General features: G+C 43.6%; 1 protein-coding gene across 3 annotated transcripts in view; it reads right to left on the reverse strand.

Annotated features, from left to right (window-relative positions):
* DRC7 (dynein regulatory complex subunit 7) overlaps nt 1–19,846 on the reverse strand; it is a 323,191-nt gene that overhangs the window by 187,065 nt on the left and 116,280 nt on the right. For all 3 annotated transcript variants that reach the window (XM_078669530.1, XM_078669529.1, XM_078669531.1), the window contains exon 9: nt 11,674–11,740. In XM_078669530.1, the coding sequence (XP_078525656.1) occupies nt 11,674–11,740 (67 nt within the window). The remainder of the gene's footprint in view (nt 1–11,673; nt 11,741–19,846) is intronic.

Below are 19,846 nucleotides of genomic sequence, written 5' to 3' on the forward strand. Positions count from 1 at the left end.
TATTGCTATTTGTGTAGTGGTGGTCTGAGTTTAATATTTTACATAATTTTACTAATTGTAGTTTAAAAAGTGTTTATATATATTGATAATAATAACCACTCCGCTTAATTACGATTTTCTTTGGAATCGTCAAGTTTTAGGCACTGGCGCTTTAAGATTCCTAGGCTGGTAACCATGTGACCAATTATTGAGTAGTTTTAAAGGAAGTCATCTGTTATCGCTGTTGATACCTTCCTAACGGTCACAGAACGCCAACCTGCCTCTTCGGCTGTTTCCATCTACAACGCCGACCACAGCCCTGCTATCTAATTTCTCATCGGTAAGGAACGGGTTCGGAGAGCATTTAGTATAGAATAATCTTGGCTCACAACCAAGTAATTTGGACGTTAATCTTAACAGTTTACTGAAGTTTAGATAATTATTGGCTGTATATTAATATTTCTCTGAATATAGATTCGTTCAGAACGTGACGCAGGATATTGATTAGGCTTCTCAGACCTGACGAACTTTTGCGGCCCCTGACATGAATGTTTATCGTGCGGGTGGAGAATACAATTGCCGTGTGCATTTCTAATTAGTAAGTGTCACTGCTCCTTGCGTTATAAACTATATATCAGTAGTTTAGGTTATACGTTTCGAATTTTATAATAAGTATTCTTCCACCTCCCTGTCTTGGGGCTTGTGCTTGATATCTGTAGGTTCGCTGAAAAAGAAAACAAACAACCAAATAGGTTTTTAAACAAGACGGAAAGCGTGTTTTAATCCGGGTTGGCTGCACATCACGCGGCTACAGGATTCTTCATGTTTATCGTTTGGTAAGCATTTTGCCTTCATTGGCAATATTATATGTTGTCCTTTATTGGATAGTCAAACGAGAATTAAAATAGATATTGACAGTTATTGTTTTTCCTCATTTAGGATATATCGCTAATCACATATAACTTGTAAGTCTTGATGCTTGTTCTGGAAGCCGGTATCTAGTAACCAGAACGTTGATGTTCGAGTAATATCTTTTAAAATGTTAGGTGAGTATATCTAACGTTCATTATAGAAGAATTGCTGAAATCAGGAAATAGCGATTCAATGTTTATAGGTTCTGTATTACTTGCTGGATCTTTGACATTATGGTTGTGTTTTTATTTTAGAACTACTAGTTGGAAGGTAGATTATCCTTGATTATCCAGTATATTAATATAATTGACTGTTAGGACAACCATTCATGTTATATATACCCTATATCGAAGGCGCCTATCCCTAGCCCTGGCGATATTATGAATCCCTTGGTCTACAAAGATAATATATGGCAACTGCTCGAATATGTATATGTAAATCTTGTAACGTGTTTAGTAAATACTAAATGCTGATACTAGTTGGGAGACTTGAATGTTTTTAAAAAAATTTATATTAAATGTCGAACACGAAAACATTTTTTAATATTTTTGCAAGTATGGTGTTTTTATAAACAATTGAATGTTTATGTGTTTCTTACGTTAATTTATTTATGTATTTCAGAATTGTTTATGTGGCTCCTGATGAAGGCGTTGGTTTAAACGCCGAAACGCGCGTCGAGAAAGCATTAATTGCCACTTTTTAATTTTTTTCCCCCTCACTTTTTCTGATTGTATTAATTTGTATGAACTTTGAGACATTTTTGATTGACATTCTTTTTTTGATATGTTTATATTTCTTTGTATAAATTATTTTTAGTATTGTAACAATTGTCTGCTTTGTCTAAAACCCTTTTTTTAAATTTGTATAGCTACAATATGCTTTTAAAAGGAATATCATTAAAAAGAATATCATTTTTAACATTTGTGTTGTTTTGGTGTTCGATAAATTAGCTTCTCCCATGTTTAATAATCTTGAAATGATATTACACATATGATTATTTTCCCTGTTCCAGAGATTATCAAATTTTAAACAGGGGGTCCTTGTTGTTTACATATTACTATGTTGCATGTAGTCAGTGAGTAACCTATCTTCTAACGGAGAAGATTCCGGGACTTCGGTGTCTATCGGGATTGCCTGTAGCAATGCGTGCCTGATTTGCACGTACCTATAAGTTTCGTTCGGTCCCAGATCATATTGTTGCTGGAGCAGGGTGAACGGGATTACTGCCCCCTTGTCCCATAAGTCTCCCACCGTGGATATTCCTATACTATCCCATTGCGTAAACCCCATACTTCTTCTCAGTTGCCCCAATGCCTTGGTGTCCCAGAGTGGGGTGAGCTTAGTGATTGTTCCCTTCCAGCCCAATTTTGCCTGTGCTGTGTGCCATATCGTGGCCGTATGCCTCGCAGGTCCCATCAATTTCGCCACTTGGCCTCTGTTGTAGAGCACTGAGAGCATGCTATCTGTGCCTAGTTGTGTCCTGTCAGCCCTGTAGGCTGGGTCCTCCCGAGGCATATGAATCCACTGGTTGATAATTTTGAGCTGGGCAGCCCAATAGTACAGTTGTAGGTTCGGTAATGCAATCCCCCCTCGTACCAACTTCTGTTCAGTTTGATATGGGCAATGCGTGCCGGTCGGTTACCCCACAGTAGATTGGACACCAACGCTGTTACCTGCTGAAAGTACCGCGGCAAAACCGGGTAGGGGGTGTTCTCTAGGGCGTAAAGAAATCTTGGGAGAGCCATCATCTTGTAGAGCGCTGCTCTACCGGGGAGCGTTAATGGCAATAACGCCCAATGCCTCACATCAGTTCGCAGCCGGTCCAGGGGTGGTTTCAAATTGTTTTCAAAGAATTACGTCTGGTTGTCGGTGATATATATTCCAAGGTATTTGAATGAGGCCGTGGCTAGCACAAGCGGGCAGTCTACCGTGAGCGAGGGAGGGTGGTCCCTTCAGAACGTACAACACGGATTTCAGCCAATTCAGAGTGTATCCAGACGTTTTCCCGTAAGCATCACAGAGTGTGGGGAGTGCTGGTATACTTCTTTCCGGATCTGTCAAATACACCAACATATCGTCAGCGTAAAGCGACACATGATCCTCCCATCCTTCCTTCCAGCTAATCCCTTTCAACAATGGCGTTGTTCTAATCCGCGTCACCAGTGGTTCCAAGACTAGAGCAAATAATAAGGGTGAAAGGGGACAGCCCTGCCGGGTCCCTCTTGTCAGCTGGATTGTACGTGAGGTGTGGCCATTGGCTGCAATGTGGGCGACCAGGTTGGCGTACAGAAGGCGTATCCAAGCTATGAACTTGGCGCCAAATCCCATGTGTGACAGGACTGCGAAGAGGTGTCCCCACTCCACCATGTCGAACGCCATTCTGGCATCCAGTGAAAAGATCACAGCCGGTCCTAATAACAACGGAGCTCGCGCTAACACCCCATGTACACGTCTGAGATTGAAAGCGGTGCTCCTATGCGGCATAAAACCCGATTGATCAGGGTGTATCAGTATTGGGAGATGGACCATAAATCTAGTGGCTAAAAGCTTCGCAAGGATTTTTGCTTCTGCATTGAGAAGGGAGATTGGGCGGCAAGATGCGCAGTCTGTCGGTGGCTTACCGGGTTTTGGAATCGCCACTATCGTCGCTGTCCGTTGATCCAGCGGGAGTTCAGCGTTTGTTAGGCTCTCCGTGTACATAGCTAGCAGTGGTGGGCTAAGTGTATCAGACATGAGTTTGTACCACTCTATGGGGATCCCATTGGGGCCCAAGGCTTTCCCGAATTGTATTGCATGTATCGCCAGTTGTATTTCATCGATAGTGAGGTCTGCTTCCAAATCCTTGACTGCTGCCTGTGTAAGTGTCTGGGTCACAATGTGACTGAGGGAGTCTAAGGCTGTCCTCTCCGTGACCTCTCTGTCCGGGGTATATACCCTCTCGTAGTGATCTGCCAACGCGTTGACAATCTCCTCGGGGTGTGTCTGGATTTGCCTCTCACTAGTGTGTAATTGCTGTATGCCTCTATTGCTCCCTCCCTTTTTTATCTAACCAGGCTACCATTTTCCCGGCTTTATCTCCCACATCATAGACTCTATGGGTTGTAGCCGAGATACTGTCAAGTACCTGCAGTCTGAGATCTTCTCTATACTGCTGCTGGCATAGCTGCAAAGTGTGTGCTGATTCTGCCGTGGGAGCCGCCATATGGGCTATGTTCGCTGTATGCAAGGACATCTCCAACTCTGAGAGTTCCCTTCGTTGTGTCTTTTTGTGCCCTGTAATGGAAGCCATTGCCTGCCCTCGTAGGACCGTCTTATATGCTTCCCAAAGAATCGAGGGAGAGGACACTGATGTTTCATTTTCGTCAACATAAAATTTTGTTGCTTTCTTGAGTTCTTTCTTAATTGTGGGGATCTTCAGAAAGTTAGGATATATGGGATATATCCTCTTACGTGTCTTCTCTTGGCTGGAGAGTGTCAATACTATCGGAGAATGGTCGGATATTCCCCTGGGTAGTATATCTATGGTATCTACATCGTCCATACCGTTTCCAAGCATCAATAAATAGTCTATTCTAGACAAACTATTGTGTACTGCCGAGTGGTAAGTGTATTGCATCGTGGTGGGGTGTCTGTGCCTCCAAATATCCGCCAGGCCCAAAGCTTCTAGGAAACCCTGGAAACTGGAAGGACCGGATGCGTGAGCCCGCACCAGGAATTTATTTAACACTGGGTCCACCACTAAGTTGAAGTCCCCCCCTATGATGGTGTCTCCCGCCTGGAGATTCAGTAGAAACTCTCCCAATGTCGGTAGGGCTACTGTTTGAAGCGCTGGTGGTATATAAACTGATACTACGTTTAGAAGCCGGCCCTCCCACTGCCCATGTATCGCTGCAAAACGTCCTTGATCATCTACTTTGTGCTGCAAAAGAATGAATGGGGAGGTCTTCTTTATCAGAATACCTGTCCTCCTTGAGCCTGTGGTAAACTCTGAGTGTGCTATCATCTTGTAGCCTCGTCGGTCCAGTGCTTGGCCCGCCCTCCCCGTGAGATGTGTCTCTTGTAGTAAAACCAATGTTGGGCCTTGCCGCTTGAGAGCCTGCAGCACCAGTCCCCTCTTGATTTTGTCTCCCAACCCTCGTACGTTCCAGGTCAATATCTTTAGGGGAGGAACCGTGGTCTGTTGCATTATGCCACTACAGGCGGCAGACTGCGTGTGTTGCGCCATAATGAGGTGATTTGAATGTGCCCAGCCATGCCTCTATCAAAAGTGCACCTGTTGAGTGGTGCGTGTGAATGTCTCATCGTATCCTGCCGTAACGTGCAAAACTTGAACAATAACAATTGAATCCCCCTCCCCAACCCACCTCCCTGCTCCACGGACATAAAACCGCCCGCCTCCCCAACTTAGCAGAGTGCTTATCCCTGTCCCAACCCATTGTACTTGCTTGCGGGGGTAAGGAGTTCCATGGTGGCAGCGGCCCCATCCGCCCTCTGTAGCTTCTCCCTGGTCTGACTCCAAGGGCAGCACGCCCCTCATAGTATACGACCGTTATTGCATCCGTGTTAGCCGGGCCTTCAGGAATCCGACTGTTGGTCATCATCTCTCACTCCTATCTCCGACGGGTTGCTCAGAGTCTCTCTATTTGACGTCTGTGATCCTGCGAGGACCTCGCTCCGTTGGTCTCGCTGACTTGTGCCAGTACGACGAGGCGCTCCCACCTGACGCCAACCCTCCAGCCAATCTTGTGCTGCCTCAGGCGTGTCGAAAAACCATGTTTTGTGGTTGGCAACTACTCTTAGTCTCTCTGGAACAACATCGAGTAAGGCGGCTCCCTTGTTCGTAAGGCTTTCTTGACCTCTACGAAGGTTTTCAGACGACGGGCCACTTCGGCTGTGTAGTCCGGAAAGAAGTCAAATGTGGAGTTCTGTATCTTGATTGGCGGTGACGTCCGTGCTGCTTGAAGTATGGCATCCCTATCCCTAAAATTGAACAGTCTGGCCAACACCGGCCGTGGCGCAGCGGGTACCCTGTGTGCCCTCTCCACTGAGAAAAAATGTGACAGTCCTTTGGGCTGTAGCCTGGTCTTGATTAGTTCTTCGACATATAGGTCCATCACTCGTTCGCCCTCCGATTCCGGTATTCCCAGGATTCGCACGTTGTTCCGCCTCGAGCATGATTTCGAATTATTGACTGTCAAATCCCGGTCTCCAATAAAAGTGGAGAAAAGTTCCAAAAGTGACTGCAGATTCCTAGCAGTGCTTGAAATAAGAACCGCGTCGTCCTCATATAAAAGAATTGGAAGTGGACGTCTCCCTATGTATGGACAGTCAACAGCTGCAGCTGATAAAACCTTGTCGAGATCATTGATATAAAGGTTAAACAGGAAGGGTGCTAATATACATCCTTGTCGTACCCCCCTCCGTAGAGCAAACGACCTGGAAACCTCCATGTTCTCAGAGTACCGCACCTGAGCAATGGTTTCACGATGTAAATCCTGTCGGAAATTCACAATGCTACAGTCAGCTCCCATGGCCCTCATGAACTGCCACAGCTTCTCCCAATTTACACAATCAAATGCTGAGGACAAGTCCATGAAGGCCAGGTAGATGGTTCCCGACCGTACAATTGTATATTTGCTAATAACCATTGTCAGGTTAAGGCACTGGGCTACCGTAGACCTTCCCGGGCGGAACCCATATTGAATGTCTGCTAAAATATCATTATCCTCCGCCCAGGTGGTAAGTCTCTCCAGGAGCACCTGCCCCACCACCTTAACCACTGAATCAAGTAACGAGATCGGGCGGTAGCAATGGGGGCTATCTCGGGCTTCCCTTCTTAAATATGGGAACTATGGTGGAAGAGGTCCAGGACCCAGGACATCCCACCATAGCCGCAGCATTAAGTACAGAGGTTAAGATTGGTGCCCAAAAAACAGAGTCTGACTTGAATAAATCGGGGGGTATTCCTTCTGGCCCTGGTGCCAAGTTAGGCCGACAATACCTCTTTCAAACTCTCCCTGTGTGAATACTAAAATTGGATCACCAGCAGAATTGTTGTGGGAGCAAATAAGGGGATTCGGGTCTTCAAACATCGCTATAAAGTAAGAGACCCATTCCTCCTCTGTGATATGTGATCCCAGAGCGCTTACATCCCCATTATCTACTGTTGGCTTATTAATTATGCCCCAGAACCTAGCACTATCTTTAATTGTAGATGCTTCGATCAACTCCATCCAGGCCATCTTTTTCAAACTAGATTTCCTGTTTGCCAGTGTTTTTTTATAGGCAGATCTCATATCCGTTAACAGGATGCGGTTCCTAGGAGTTCCTTTAAGGGCCCTATGTAGGTTGTTAGAGGCCTGTGTGCATGCAGCATCAAACCATCTTGGTTTAGGGCTACCCTTTTTGCTTTGTGGGGCAGATAGCAGATCCCCTATTGTACAGGAAATATTTCCAAAAGCACTCATGATAGTATCCGGGGTAGCCCCAGCAGAATTACAAGACGCTATGTCCTCTTCACAGACCTCCTTGATAGTTTCATAGAAACCCTCCGGAGATATCTGTGACCATTGTAGTCGCCTATTTACACTTGTGGGTCGAGCAACACCATTTGGTGCAACAACATTTTTAGCAAATAGGACAGGACTGGAGCATGAAATACTGAGGGGGTTGTGATCACTATGAACATTCTCCATCACTACAAAATTATCAAAAAAGTAATATAGGGGGGGATGAAAATATAATGTAATCAATAATCGTTCCCAGCCCTTTCCCCTTAAATGTTGGCACTTCCATAAAGCAGCATTCATCTACTAGGATCCAGGCAGATAACAAATTAAATTCCTGCATGATGGTATTCAAACTGTCCCCTTGGGTACTATGTTCAAAGTGGATCCCTTCCACCCGTGAGCATCCCAACTCTCTCAGGCAAGATACCCTGGGATCTCCACAAGGGTGGGTATTGAAGTCTCCCAAAATTAAAATATTAGTCCCAACTTTGTTACCCAACAGGTGTAGTAGAGATCCCAGCTGTTGGATATTGTCATGCCCTTATTCATTAGTAGCCGAATTATAGAAATTAACTAAACCCAGCACATGGGCCCTTCTTCTCATAACCAACGTCTGTGAAACTACTGTGGTGGCTAATAATTGGAAACAACATTCTAGGGTCAGCGAAATATAAGAAACCAGTCCTCCCTTTGATCTCCCTGTTACTGAGGGAATTGCCGGGGAAAAAATGGCCTTATAACCTTCCAATAGTAAGCTCTGATCCACAAGCCACGTTTCTTGTAGACAGATGATTTTAAATTGCCTAATAAAAGATAACCATGAGGGGTCTGAGAACTTACTTGCCAGGTCAGCAATATTCCAGGATATAATATCAGACACTATCTTTCCTTACAAATGGAGTTAGTTCAGTTGATTCAGTCTAATTATGTATTGCAGGGCACATGTGATGAGTGAAAGAAACTCCAAGGCAGAGATACCTGTGAGTGGGTGATATTGCAGGTTCCTGATAGCAGTGTTTAATATGAAAAACCTACTCGAAAAAAAGGGGGAGGTAGAGGAAAAAAGATAGGTGACTCGGCCCCTATTCGTTATATTGTAAACCAAAATGAGCCCATCCGTCTTTTAAGACTACTTTTCCACTTCAGTTGTTGAATAGAAAGCCTTATTTTGGCTTTTAACACATCTTACAGGCATATTACCAAATCGGCACTCTATGTATATGTATTTCTTTTGATTTTCCCTAGAGTACAGTGCATTTAAAATTAAATATTTACAGGAGTGGTGTTGTAGAGCATGCCTTGGTCCTGAAGAAGAGCCCTGGGGGTAGGGCTTGAAACATGTAGACTGCACAAACTCAGGAACACAAGTCCATGAGTTTCTATTTTTTTCCCAATTTTTCCCCATACTGGATAGAGACATGAATAAAATTATTTTCCTACTAGCCAGGCATTTTTAATTTTTCCACGTTTTAAGGAAAAACACTATTTGTTTCTTCATCCTTCATAGTATACATCAAAAAGTGCTCCCACATAATCCGTAGGTCGTAGGTCGCACCATTCCACAGCGGAATGGGAAGAACCCAATGATGAAGCATGCCACCAGGGGGAAACCCTGGTGGGTGAGGGTGATGGAGCAAGGATTCGCACGTTACGCGACTTGCTTGTACTCATGAACCTCGAATAGTGTTAATAAATCTAATCAAAATGTTTGTCTTACTAATATTGCACTTTTACACTACACAGGGGTGTCCCAGAGACGCTTGCCTATGTGTACTAAACAGTAATAACGCTTGCTATTAAAATGGCCGCTGCTTGGCGGGAAATTAGTCTGCGCATGCGTCGGTCATAGTCATGTGATGTGACGCACTTGCAGTTCTGGTGGGAAAAGTTTGCTCATGCGCAATACTGCTAATATGGCCGCTTTGTCGCCTCATAGGCTCCGTGCTTGCAAAGCTGCTATCGCAAAGGTACTTGTTATGCACTCACCCTAACGCTATAGTTATATTAAAATAAAGGGGTATAAAGTAGCTATTCATGGTATACAGTGTGTTCATTTATTTCTGTGTGTTAATTTGTTTTCGCTTACTTTTCATGTATCGTAACCCTTGGGCCTGGGAGGGAGTCCAAACCCCATCTTAGAAGTCCCTACTGCGCATGTCACCCTGGCAGAGGGAAGAAAACCTTGTACCAGTGGAACTCAGCCAGCTGGCAGCCACAGCCAAGATGCTCCTGAGAAAGTGACCTGCGACCCAGCAGAACGAAGCTGAACTGTCCTGCAAATGCAACAATTGTATATAATCCATTGTATTTTGTAGAACATGTCATGGGAACCCCAAATTCAATAGGCGGTCCCAGAGTATGCTAATGAAGTCTTGTAAAGGTGAAATGTGGTTGGTGTGTTAACCTGGCCTACTTGTGGACCAATCGAAATTGGGAATTCTTACACTTGCAACAATTGGGGGGTGGCACACTGACCCGAAAACAGTATAACTAGCCTACGTTTAGCTAGAGAAATTGTCCGACTTGTCCGAATAGCTGACCTGTCACTGACCCAACGCACTCAATAGGTGACTGATACAGACTGCTGCGGAGCACTCTGTCCGTAATTTCCATTGACTCAAGCGGGGTTTTGGAAACCTTAAGTGCTGGCGGAGCACTTTGCTGCGGAACTCGAGAACCCAATCGGGGTTTTGACTGATAGCTGCAGAGAGGGTGGAGCGCAGGCGTTGCTTCCGAACTGCGGGTGCTGGTCTTACCTTGGTGGTCCCGTCCTGATCCTAACCTTGGTTTTCCTGTCCTGTCCTGGGGTGTCCATTCTGCACCTGTTGGCCTACTGGCGACTGTCTTCCCTTGGGGTCCTTCCCGTCCTTAACTGACCCGTGGCCAGGGTTGGTCTTCACACCATACTAGGTAAATATTGTGCTGAAAATCTACTCTGCATCTTCTATACTTTTCCTTTCTTTGCTTCAATAAAGTCATACTCTTACATATTTTGATTTTCCATGCTTTTCGCACCACTAAATGAACAAGTCATACATTATTTGTTGTTATTCTAGCATGTTCCATTTCTTACCCATCCTTTAAGTACATTCTTTTTCAGTTCATGATATATAGATGCTCCTTTTCTTTACCCATCCTTTAGTCGATTCAAGTAATTGCACCGGTTTATTAGTATGGTCCATTCGTACTTTACTTATAGTGCCTCTTTATGGGGAAATATTTCACTGTGAAATTCTAGTATGTTGCTTATTTTTCCCGTCCTTTAGACAAAATACTGAGTCAAACTCTGAAACCTATATTAGTATGTTCCCTGTTCTTACTTTCCTTTAGATTTATAAATGGTTGGTTTCATTTATTTCCTTTATGGATACGTGCTCTTTGTAATCTTGGTTATTGATTGCTTACTTATTGTAAATCTTATGCTATCAGAATCCGATGAAGTTTAGATAAAGGTTTTAACCCCTTCAGCGCTAATGACAAGGGTAACTCGTCATGGACTTTCCATTGATTTCAATGGAAAGTCAATGGGAAGAAGAGGGAGTACCTTAGCAGCCAAGTGGTTAAAACTTCCTGAGTCTGTGATTATTTCATGAGTGCAAATTATAGAAAAGGTATTTTTGGTATCTGCCTTTCTTTACAGCTGGCTCCCTGATCCATTGTGATCAATAGGTACCCGTAACGGTGGATTGGTAAGTCGGGGTACACGGGAAATAAAATAGGAAGGAACTGGGATACTGGTAGTAGTGTGTAAGGTCGCTGGATTAATGAATATGGTAATTTGAATTTTATGGGCCCGATATGTATATGGTAAAATAATTAGTCAGGTGACCTGCGTGCTCTATCAAGGGTTATTTAAAGAAAACTATCTGTTTTCTATTCAACAGCTGAAGTGGAAAGGTAGTACTGAGAGATGAATGGACTAATTTTGGTTTACAATAATCTGAAAATCTATCAAAGTATCAATTACAATTACTGTTACTTTGCTGTGTCTTGGTTACCAAAGTAGGCCATCAAAAGAGTTTGAAGCTTTCAAAATTAATTGAGCTGCTTGGATTACTGTAAAATGTGGAGGGCACTGGGTGTTCTGAATCACAGTTGATGTCTGCTGGCAGTAGCAGGGTGTAGAGACAAAGGGAATGGACACCCATCTTGAAAATACAGACGTCAAGAAAGGAAGGACAAGAAAAGAAATAAAAGGAATGGTCAAGAAACTGGAGAAAAGAGACAGAAGAAGAAAGGAAAGAGATGAGCTATGGATGGTAGTGAGGCGTACCTTTTGGTGACACTTCAATTGGTTCCACCCACGATGGCGGCATGTTGAATATGGCCTTATCCTTGTCCTGTAGGAGAAGAGATGAGAATCACTCATGCCAGCCAAGAATGAGGTTCACAGGCCAGAAAATGGTTAGATTGATGGCAGAACATGTCCAAAAACATACATACCTAGGAGTTACCTGCACAATACCATAAAAGTTCAGTTTATTAGCATCCTTCCTTCAATAACCGATTCAATGGGAATTTTTTCTTGCAGTCATTTCACTGAAATTGGTCTAAAAGCACCTGAGCTGTGGGCATGCACTTTGTTCGCTCTACTCGTTAGTTAACATTGCTAGGTCATTTGCAACTTCTGCCATTGATTTTTTTGTTTTCAGATTCTGTTCCCTCCTTTATTTTCCTATTTAGGCCTTTGCAAATGTTTTGGCTACATTTCCACTGATATTGTTCAGACTGCTGTAACTTAAACTAAGCTGACTCTCCAAAGAATGAAGAACTCAAACTTCAGAGTCTACCAAATTAAGTTGTTGGACTTTGCCTCAATCTTAAGAAATTGCACAACATTACCCAGGGTCCTATAAAAGATCTACTGGCTCACAATTGATCAAAGGATTAAGGGTCAAATTGAGAACCAACTTTTTTCAACCACTGTTTTATTTTGTGAAATAAGGAATCGGAGTGGGTCATAGTAAGATCTACCAAATTATTATTCATGAGGTTGGTTGCTAATTGCAAATCACTCGGGTTGGAGAGCATCACAGAGATGGTGGCCTGTTAGGGTCAGCAGACTCTCAAGTCTGTAATTACCTTTAAATTATGTTAACGTTTTTTAAAAACGTCGGCAGTGGCTTTCTGGATATACTAACAAACAAACTTTTATTTGCAGTCACAAAGGGGAAAGGTCCAAATGGGAATTCTTTCCTTTTCTGAGAGTGCTACCACCCCAATGTGGGAGTCAGTATTTCTTCAATGTTTTGTGACTGGATTACGCTTGTAAAACATTAATACATAGGTTACCGAATCTGTATGGGGATGTCAAAAACAAATTTCAATTTGATGTACATTTCTAAACACATTTAGTGGTTTGGAAATAGTTTTGCAAATTGCTTTATGTGTTTAATATACAAGATAAAGGGTTTAGCCTTCACAACCCCTCTGATTTACCGATTCGTAGGGTTGGAAAACACAAACCTTCATACATCTGGCCCTTATTTATCAGAAGCAGGTAGAATCAATATTTCTTAGATCATTAGGAGACAGGTCCTCTAAAATGCATTTGTCTGCCAGGTAGACTCCCCAAGCCCAAAGCTTTGATTAGACTATACAGCTGTGCATGTGCATGACCTCACGACCTGAAACTAAGACATGGCAATTATGGTATGGAACTATTAGTACATCAAAGGCAACTCCAAGTCATGTAATGAAGCAGAGAGAAACTACACAATCAAAGCTAGCATTAATAGACTAAGCTACCTTTGATCACACACAGATGTTGTCAATACAAAATCTGAACAACAAGGATATTGCACAAACAGTGGTTTACCTGTCTTCAGGAGAGCGATACACATGACCACACCATTAGAAACGTAGGACTTCATATTGAGATTGTAGAGTAGAGGCCCTGGTGTAAATCAGCAAGTGTTTCAACAAATCCAAGATTCCCCCACCACACTTAGAAGTCAAGGAACCACTAGGTTTCCGGTGGTGGAACTTCAGCTGCCTCTATTTCTGGTAATCTAAGATCAAGTGTAAGCATGGGCGTAAAATCCGTTCCGCTCGCGGATTTTGCGGATTTTCGGCAAATTCCCAATCCGCAAACTCTCGCGAACTTGCCGAAAATTCGCAAATCCGCCCGAAGCGGATTTTTCTGCTTGGTCGCACTTGCCAACTAGAATACTATACAATTTTGCGGCGCGCAGCGTTCACTTACCGTCATTCAGCGTTTGCAGAGTTGTTTTTCTCCATGTTTGCGTGTGCTGCGCCATTTTGGATCTTGCTGCGGGATCCCGCGGGAGTTTGTCGACGTCATCGCGGCTTGCCACCATACACAGCGAGAGTTTGGCAATGCGACTACATCATAAAGGCCCGTGATCACGCATCGCGGGAGTAAACTCTTGCGAACACGTAGATGCGGCGGGAAGCGACAATCTCGCAATTGCGAGATTGCAAAATTTGCAATTTCGCACAAGAAATCCACCAACAGGCAGCATAAACCTTGAAAATTATGATTTTTATCAGAATAACTCCTCAGGTTGACATTTGCCTGCACTTTTTTTTGCAAGGAGTCCATTTTGGAGGGGGGGTTGGGAGGAAGGAAGTGCCCCACAGTCTCCAATTTCCTGTTCCTGTCCAGCAGGCTCCACCCAGTGCTTTCTTCATGTGCTAGTCACTTTGATTTGGATCTTGACCTGGAAGGATTACTTTTTGTGGATGCTGCTGGATATTTGGATTTTTGCAAAACTGAAAGCACTCAGCAGGTGCAAAAGTTCAATCTTATCATTAGTAACCATTCCCTGTAGTGCTTCCTGAGGGGCCCCTTCAGAGTTCAGTTGCCTACTTGCAACTATTCTATGACCCTGCTCTGACCCTCACAGCAGGCTCAGATAATAGCTACAAGTATGCCACAAAGGTCCTGCTAAAACAAATTACACTGCAACAGAAAGCAATTACACATAAGGAAGCAGGTGCCAGACTGGAAGTTCAAATTCAGTGACACATTAATCAATCAGCCCCTAATTCATTCATGTCAGTTGAGGCAGGGCAGGTGTGCTTCCCCTCCATCATCTACAGTGATGAAACAGAGGGTGGCATGGATAAGCCAGAGGGTGGCATGGGTGAGCCAGAGGGTGGCATGGGTGAAACAGAGGGTGGCAGTGGTGAAACAGAGGGTGCTGTGATGAACCAGACGTAGAAACAACATGGTCGCGACCGTTGCTACCCGACAAGTAAGTTCGCGTTTGCGAACTGGTAAAAAACCCTTGCGAAATGGCAGAAACACTTGCAAACACACAAAAAAAGGAATCCGCAAAATTCGCGAGAGTTTGCGGATTTTGCGGATTGCGAATCCGTAAATACGCAATTTCGCGGATTGCCAATTCGCAAAATCCGCCCATGCTTAATCAAGTGCCACCTATTCTTCAAGACAACTAAGTCAATGTGTCGGAGGGCTCGTTCTATTTAGCGCAGGATTTTTGGTGCATATTTTGTTCAGCTTTAAACCATCATATGTGGCTAAGTGGACCAGGTTTCAAAAATTATCAATTGCTGCCAACAGATATGTTTTGCTCTTAGAATCAAAATATCTGCACACATCCACAGACCGAGAAACACTCAAATCATTAAACAGATGCATACGAAAGTTGTTGAACCACTTTAAATATTGGGCAGTACCATTACCACTGATCTTACTTGTACATAGAACACCACAGTCTTCAACAAAATCGCATCCCCTCAAGAGCTGATGGACAGCCTTGGACCTTGTTAGAGGTGTTGTGCGAATGGAACAACCAGTAGAATATACACTATTCCACTGATCGCTCCGGAGCAATTGTGTAAGCACAAAACTAAGTGTTGTGCTTACAAAATCGATTGCGAGGCGTCAGAGAAGTAACCCCTGAGAACCTTTAAAAATTAAAATGCAGCATAATCAATGGCTCTTGTCTAAAACAGTTTCAAATGGAGTATCAAGTACTACTGTTATAGGTACTCCAGTTATGAGCATACATCCTAGCACAATAGCTTGCATTGTATAATGCCAATGAGTGATTTGTGAAGATTCTCATAAAGTAGGACAATCATACCAAAAGCTACACATCTGAGTGTAGCATGTCACTCTGTTAAAGTGGATTTATTTAGAGCCAGAAAAAATGAATTGCCTTATATTCAACAAAACAAACTACTATTCCCTAACCGAGATCAAAAGAATTTGAAGTCCTGAAAGACTCCTTACCTAAGATACAAAAACAAGATCTGGCCATATTCGTAACAAGCATTGGCCAAGCCAATATGTCTTGCCTACATGAGATCTTTTGGCTTGTCAATGTTTTTTTCTCCATGTTGTATAACAGCATGGCTGATAATGAAAGAACACACTTCTATAGTATAGTATTGTATGCTATGGACTGTCATGATATGATATGATATGGTGTGCTATGCCATGGTATGGTATGGTATGGTATGGCATGGCCTGTCATTGTAATGCATGGTTTGTCATCATATGGCCTGTCATTGTATAGTATGGTATGGTATGATATGGCTTTTCATTCTTTAATACAATATGGTATTTTATGGCCTGTGATTTTATAGTATGATATGGTATGGCCTAGAATTGTTTAGTATGGTGTGTTATGACCAATCACTGTATAGTATGGTATGTTATGGCCGGTCATTCTGTGGTATGGTATGTATGGCCTGTCATATAGTACAGCATGTTAAAGTATGGCCTTTCACTGTGTGTATCGTATGGCCTGTCATTGTATAGTATGGCTTGTCATTGTATAGTATGATATGGAATGACCTGTGATTAAACTGTATGGTATGGTACGGCCTGCCACTGCTCCGTATATTAAATGACCTGTTATTATATAGTATGGTATGGTAGGGTATGGCGTGTCATTGTATAATATAGTTTTGCATGGTATGTCCTGTCTTGTACAGGATGGTATGGTGTAGTATGCCTTGGTATGGTTTGGCCAGTTATGGTATGGTATGGTATGGCCTGTCATTGTATCGCATCTATGTCCTGTATATGGATAGTCTGGTATTATATGGCTTGTCATTGTATGGTATGATATGGTATAATCTGCCATTGTTCAGTATAAGTATGTATTAACATGTCACTGTATAGTATTGTATGGTATGGCCAATCATAGAGTATGGTATGGTAAGGTATGGCCTTTCATTGTGTGTATGGTAGTACCTGTTATTATATAGTATGGCATTATATGGTATGGCTTGCCATTGTATGGTATGGTATGGCCTGTCATTTTGTTGTTTAGTATGGTATGACATGGGATGGTCTGTCATTTTATTGTATAGTATGGCCTCTCATTGTATACTATGGTATAGTTTATCATTGTACAGTATGGCTTTGCACTGTCTGTTGTTGTATAGTATGGTATGGCCTGTCATTTTATAGTATGGCACTGTATTGTACCGTCTGTCATTGCATAGTACGGTATGGTATAGTACGATATGGTCTGTTATTGTATGGTTCCATAGGACTAGTCATTGTAGTTTTATTTTACAGTTCTTATGTAGCGCATGGCTACCCAGAGCAGATTTCCCAGCACTGACAGGAATTATGAAAGGATGACGTACTACTTATCTAAACAAATGAGTCCTCAGTTGTTTTCTAAAGCTGGGCACATTTGTTAGCTTTTGGATCAATTGGACGGAAGTCCCAGAGTTTGGATGTCAAGTAGGCGAACGATCACCCTCCACTTCTAGCCCTGTTAATTCTAGGAGTGGCCAGAAGGAGGTGGTTATTGGACCTTAGAGCATGTGTTTTATTAAGTGGCATAATAAATTGACTCATGATATGCGGTCCCTGGGCATATTTTACTTTATGTACGACACAGAGAGTTTTGAACCTAATTATTTTCCCAAAAAGTATGGCATATAGTATGGTATGGTATGGTCCGTCATTGCATAGTATGGTTTGGTATGGTATGGTATAGTATAATATGACCTGTCACTATATAGTATGGTATTGTATGATGCAGCCTGTCATTGTATGGTACCATATGAATTGTCATGGTATAGTGTGGTATGATATGGCCTGTTATTGTATGGTATGATATGGTTTGATATGGCCTATTATTGCACAGTATGGTATGGTTCGGCCTGCCATTCTATAGTATGGTAGGGTATGGTATGGCCTGTCATTGGATAGTATGGGATAGGATAGCATGGGTGAGTTAGCCTGGCATTGTATATAATAGTATGGTATGACCTATCACTGTCCAGTATGGTATTGAATGTCATTTTAAAGGAAGGTATGGCCTGTCTTTGTATAGCACTGTATGGTATGGTCTGTCATTGTCTAGTATGGTATGGCCTATCATTGTATAGTATAGTATGGTAGGACCAGCCAATGTATAGTATGGTGTGGTATGGCCTGTCATTGTACAATATGATATGGTATCTGTCAGCGTATAGTATGGTATGATATGGCCTGTTGTTGTATAGTATGGTATGACATGATATGGTGGCCTATTATTCTGTGGTGTGGTGTGGTATTGTATGGGTTGTCATTGTATAGTACAATATGGTGTGGCTTGTCATTGTATAGTATCGTATGGTATGTAAGGGTACGGTGTGGCCTGTTATTGTGTTGTGTTGTCTGGTATGGTACTATAGGGCTTGTTATTGAATATTATGATATGACCTGTGATTTTATACTATGGTATGTCCTGCCTTTGTACACTGTGATATGTCATGGCCTGTCATTGTATAGAATGGTGTGGTATGACGAGTCATTCTATAGCATGGTATTGTATGGCCTGATACTATATTGTATGGTATGACTTGGTATGACCAGTTATTGTATTGTATGGGATGGTATTGTATCGCCTGTCATTGTATAGTATGGTATGGTATTTGAGTCATTGCATACTATGCTGTGACCTGTCTCTATGGGGTGTACTGTCTGTTCCCCCATATTGCTGCAGGAGTCCGACAGGGCAGGCTTTGCTGCTACCCATTGTTAGACCTGTCAGCCCTTTGGGTGGTCCCTCCTTATTTTTCTTTCCCTTTTTGCCTTACATTTTCTTTTGGGCCACAACATATTTTTTTGGGTGTTTACCTTAGGTCTCTGGGCAATTCATTGTTACTAATTTACAATGAAGCGCAGGTGCTCCTCTAAAATGGAGGAAGAGTAGGATCTCTTCACAAAAAGGTGGCCTGTCCAGATTACCTCATAGCTTGGGCCCATAGGGTGGTCATGAGGGGTTCCAGAACATTCTGGTCCACTCTAGACACTCTGGGCCCAGGCTATAAAAGTGGAATGTGGGCGGCCATTTTGTTATTGTGTGAGGAGAATGATCCAACTGGAGTAAAGGCTGTGGACTGAGGAGGTCGGCGCACTGTGGGGGGGTTTGATTGCCTCTAGGGGCTGCTATCTCTACTTGCTGATGCCACCCCCGCCCATTGACCTGACCCAGCCAGAACCATCTCATTTGGCAACGTGGAAGAGGCCCTAGACTACCTGTGGTGGGGCGGCCAGGACGTAGACTGTGGGTACTCGACAGGTGTGGGTGAGTGGGACTGCCTACCGCGTGAGGCTAACACCTTTGCCAGATAAACTCTCACCCCGGTTGTCACCCAGTGCCCGGCACAACCCCACTCCCCGCTGCCGGATGTGTCCTACCTGAATCGGCTTCCCGTGTCAGGGGACTTATTGTGTCACTGCCGCAGACTCAGAGCTGTTCAGCGCTCGCTGTAATTGTGTGGCCCTGCTCCTGCTGTTGGAGTTCCTGGGGTGGAGGGGAAGCGCTGCTCTCATAGAGCATGAACAGCAGCGCCCTCCAGTCTGGTCCCTGGTGAAGAGAGCGTGAGCTGACCTTGCTGCCGTGCCGGTCCCCTGCTGAGAGGAACCTGGGGGAGCCGGCATCACCAGAGAGCGCTGCGTCAGGAAGCCAGTTTCCAGGCAAGATGGGGCCCACCCCGGCGTTGAGGAGGAGAGCGCCGGAAGAACAAGTTACTTACCTTCGGTAACGCTTTTTCTGGTAGATACTATATCTGCCTGTGGATTCCTCACCTTGTGAATATCCCCTTGCGTCAGCAACATTCGGAAATTCTTTTTGTAGCTTCGCGCCGACGTGGACTCGGACGTCACAGATGCACGGCATCGCTCGCGACTCCGCTGACGTCACCGATGCCTACAATAGGCCCACGCCGGCGTGATGACATCAGTTCCGCCCTTTTTTCCGTGCCTTCGAGGCACACGGACGGACCAATGACAGTAGACATATACACAGTATACGCAGTACCCATATCAAGGTAACACACACAGTGTGAAGCAAATGCAATAAAACATTTTACAACAAAATAAATATATAACAGAAACACTGGTATAGAAGAGTGGACAACGGGGAGGCGGGTGGGTCAGTGAGGAATCCACAGGCAGATATAGTATCTACCAGAAAAAGCGTTACCGAAGGTAAGTAACT

This window comes from Lissotriton helveticus, chromosome 12, assembly GCF_964261635.1.
Source record: "Lissotriton helveticus chromosome 12, aLisHel1.1, whole genome shotgun sequence".
NCBI lineage: Eukaryota > Metazoa > Chordata > Amphibia > Caudata > Salamandridae > Lissotriton > Lissotriton helveticus.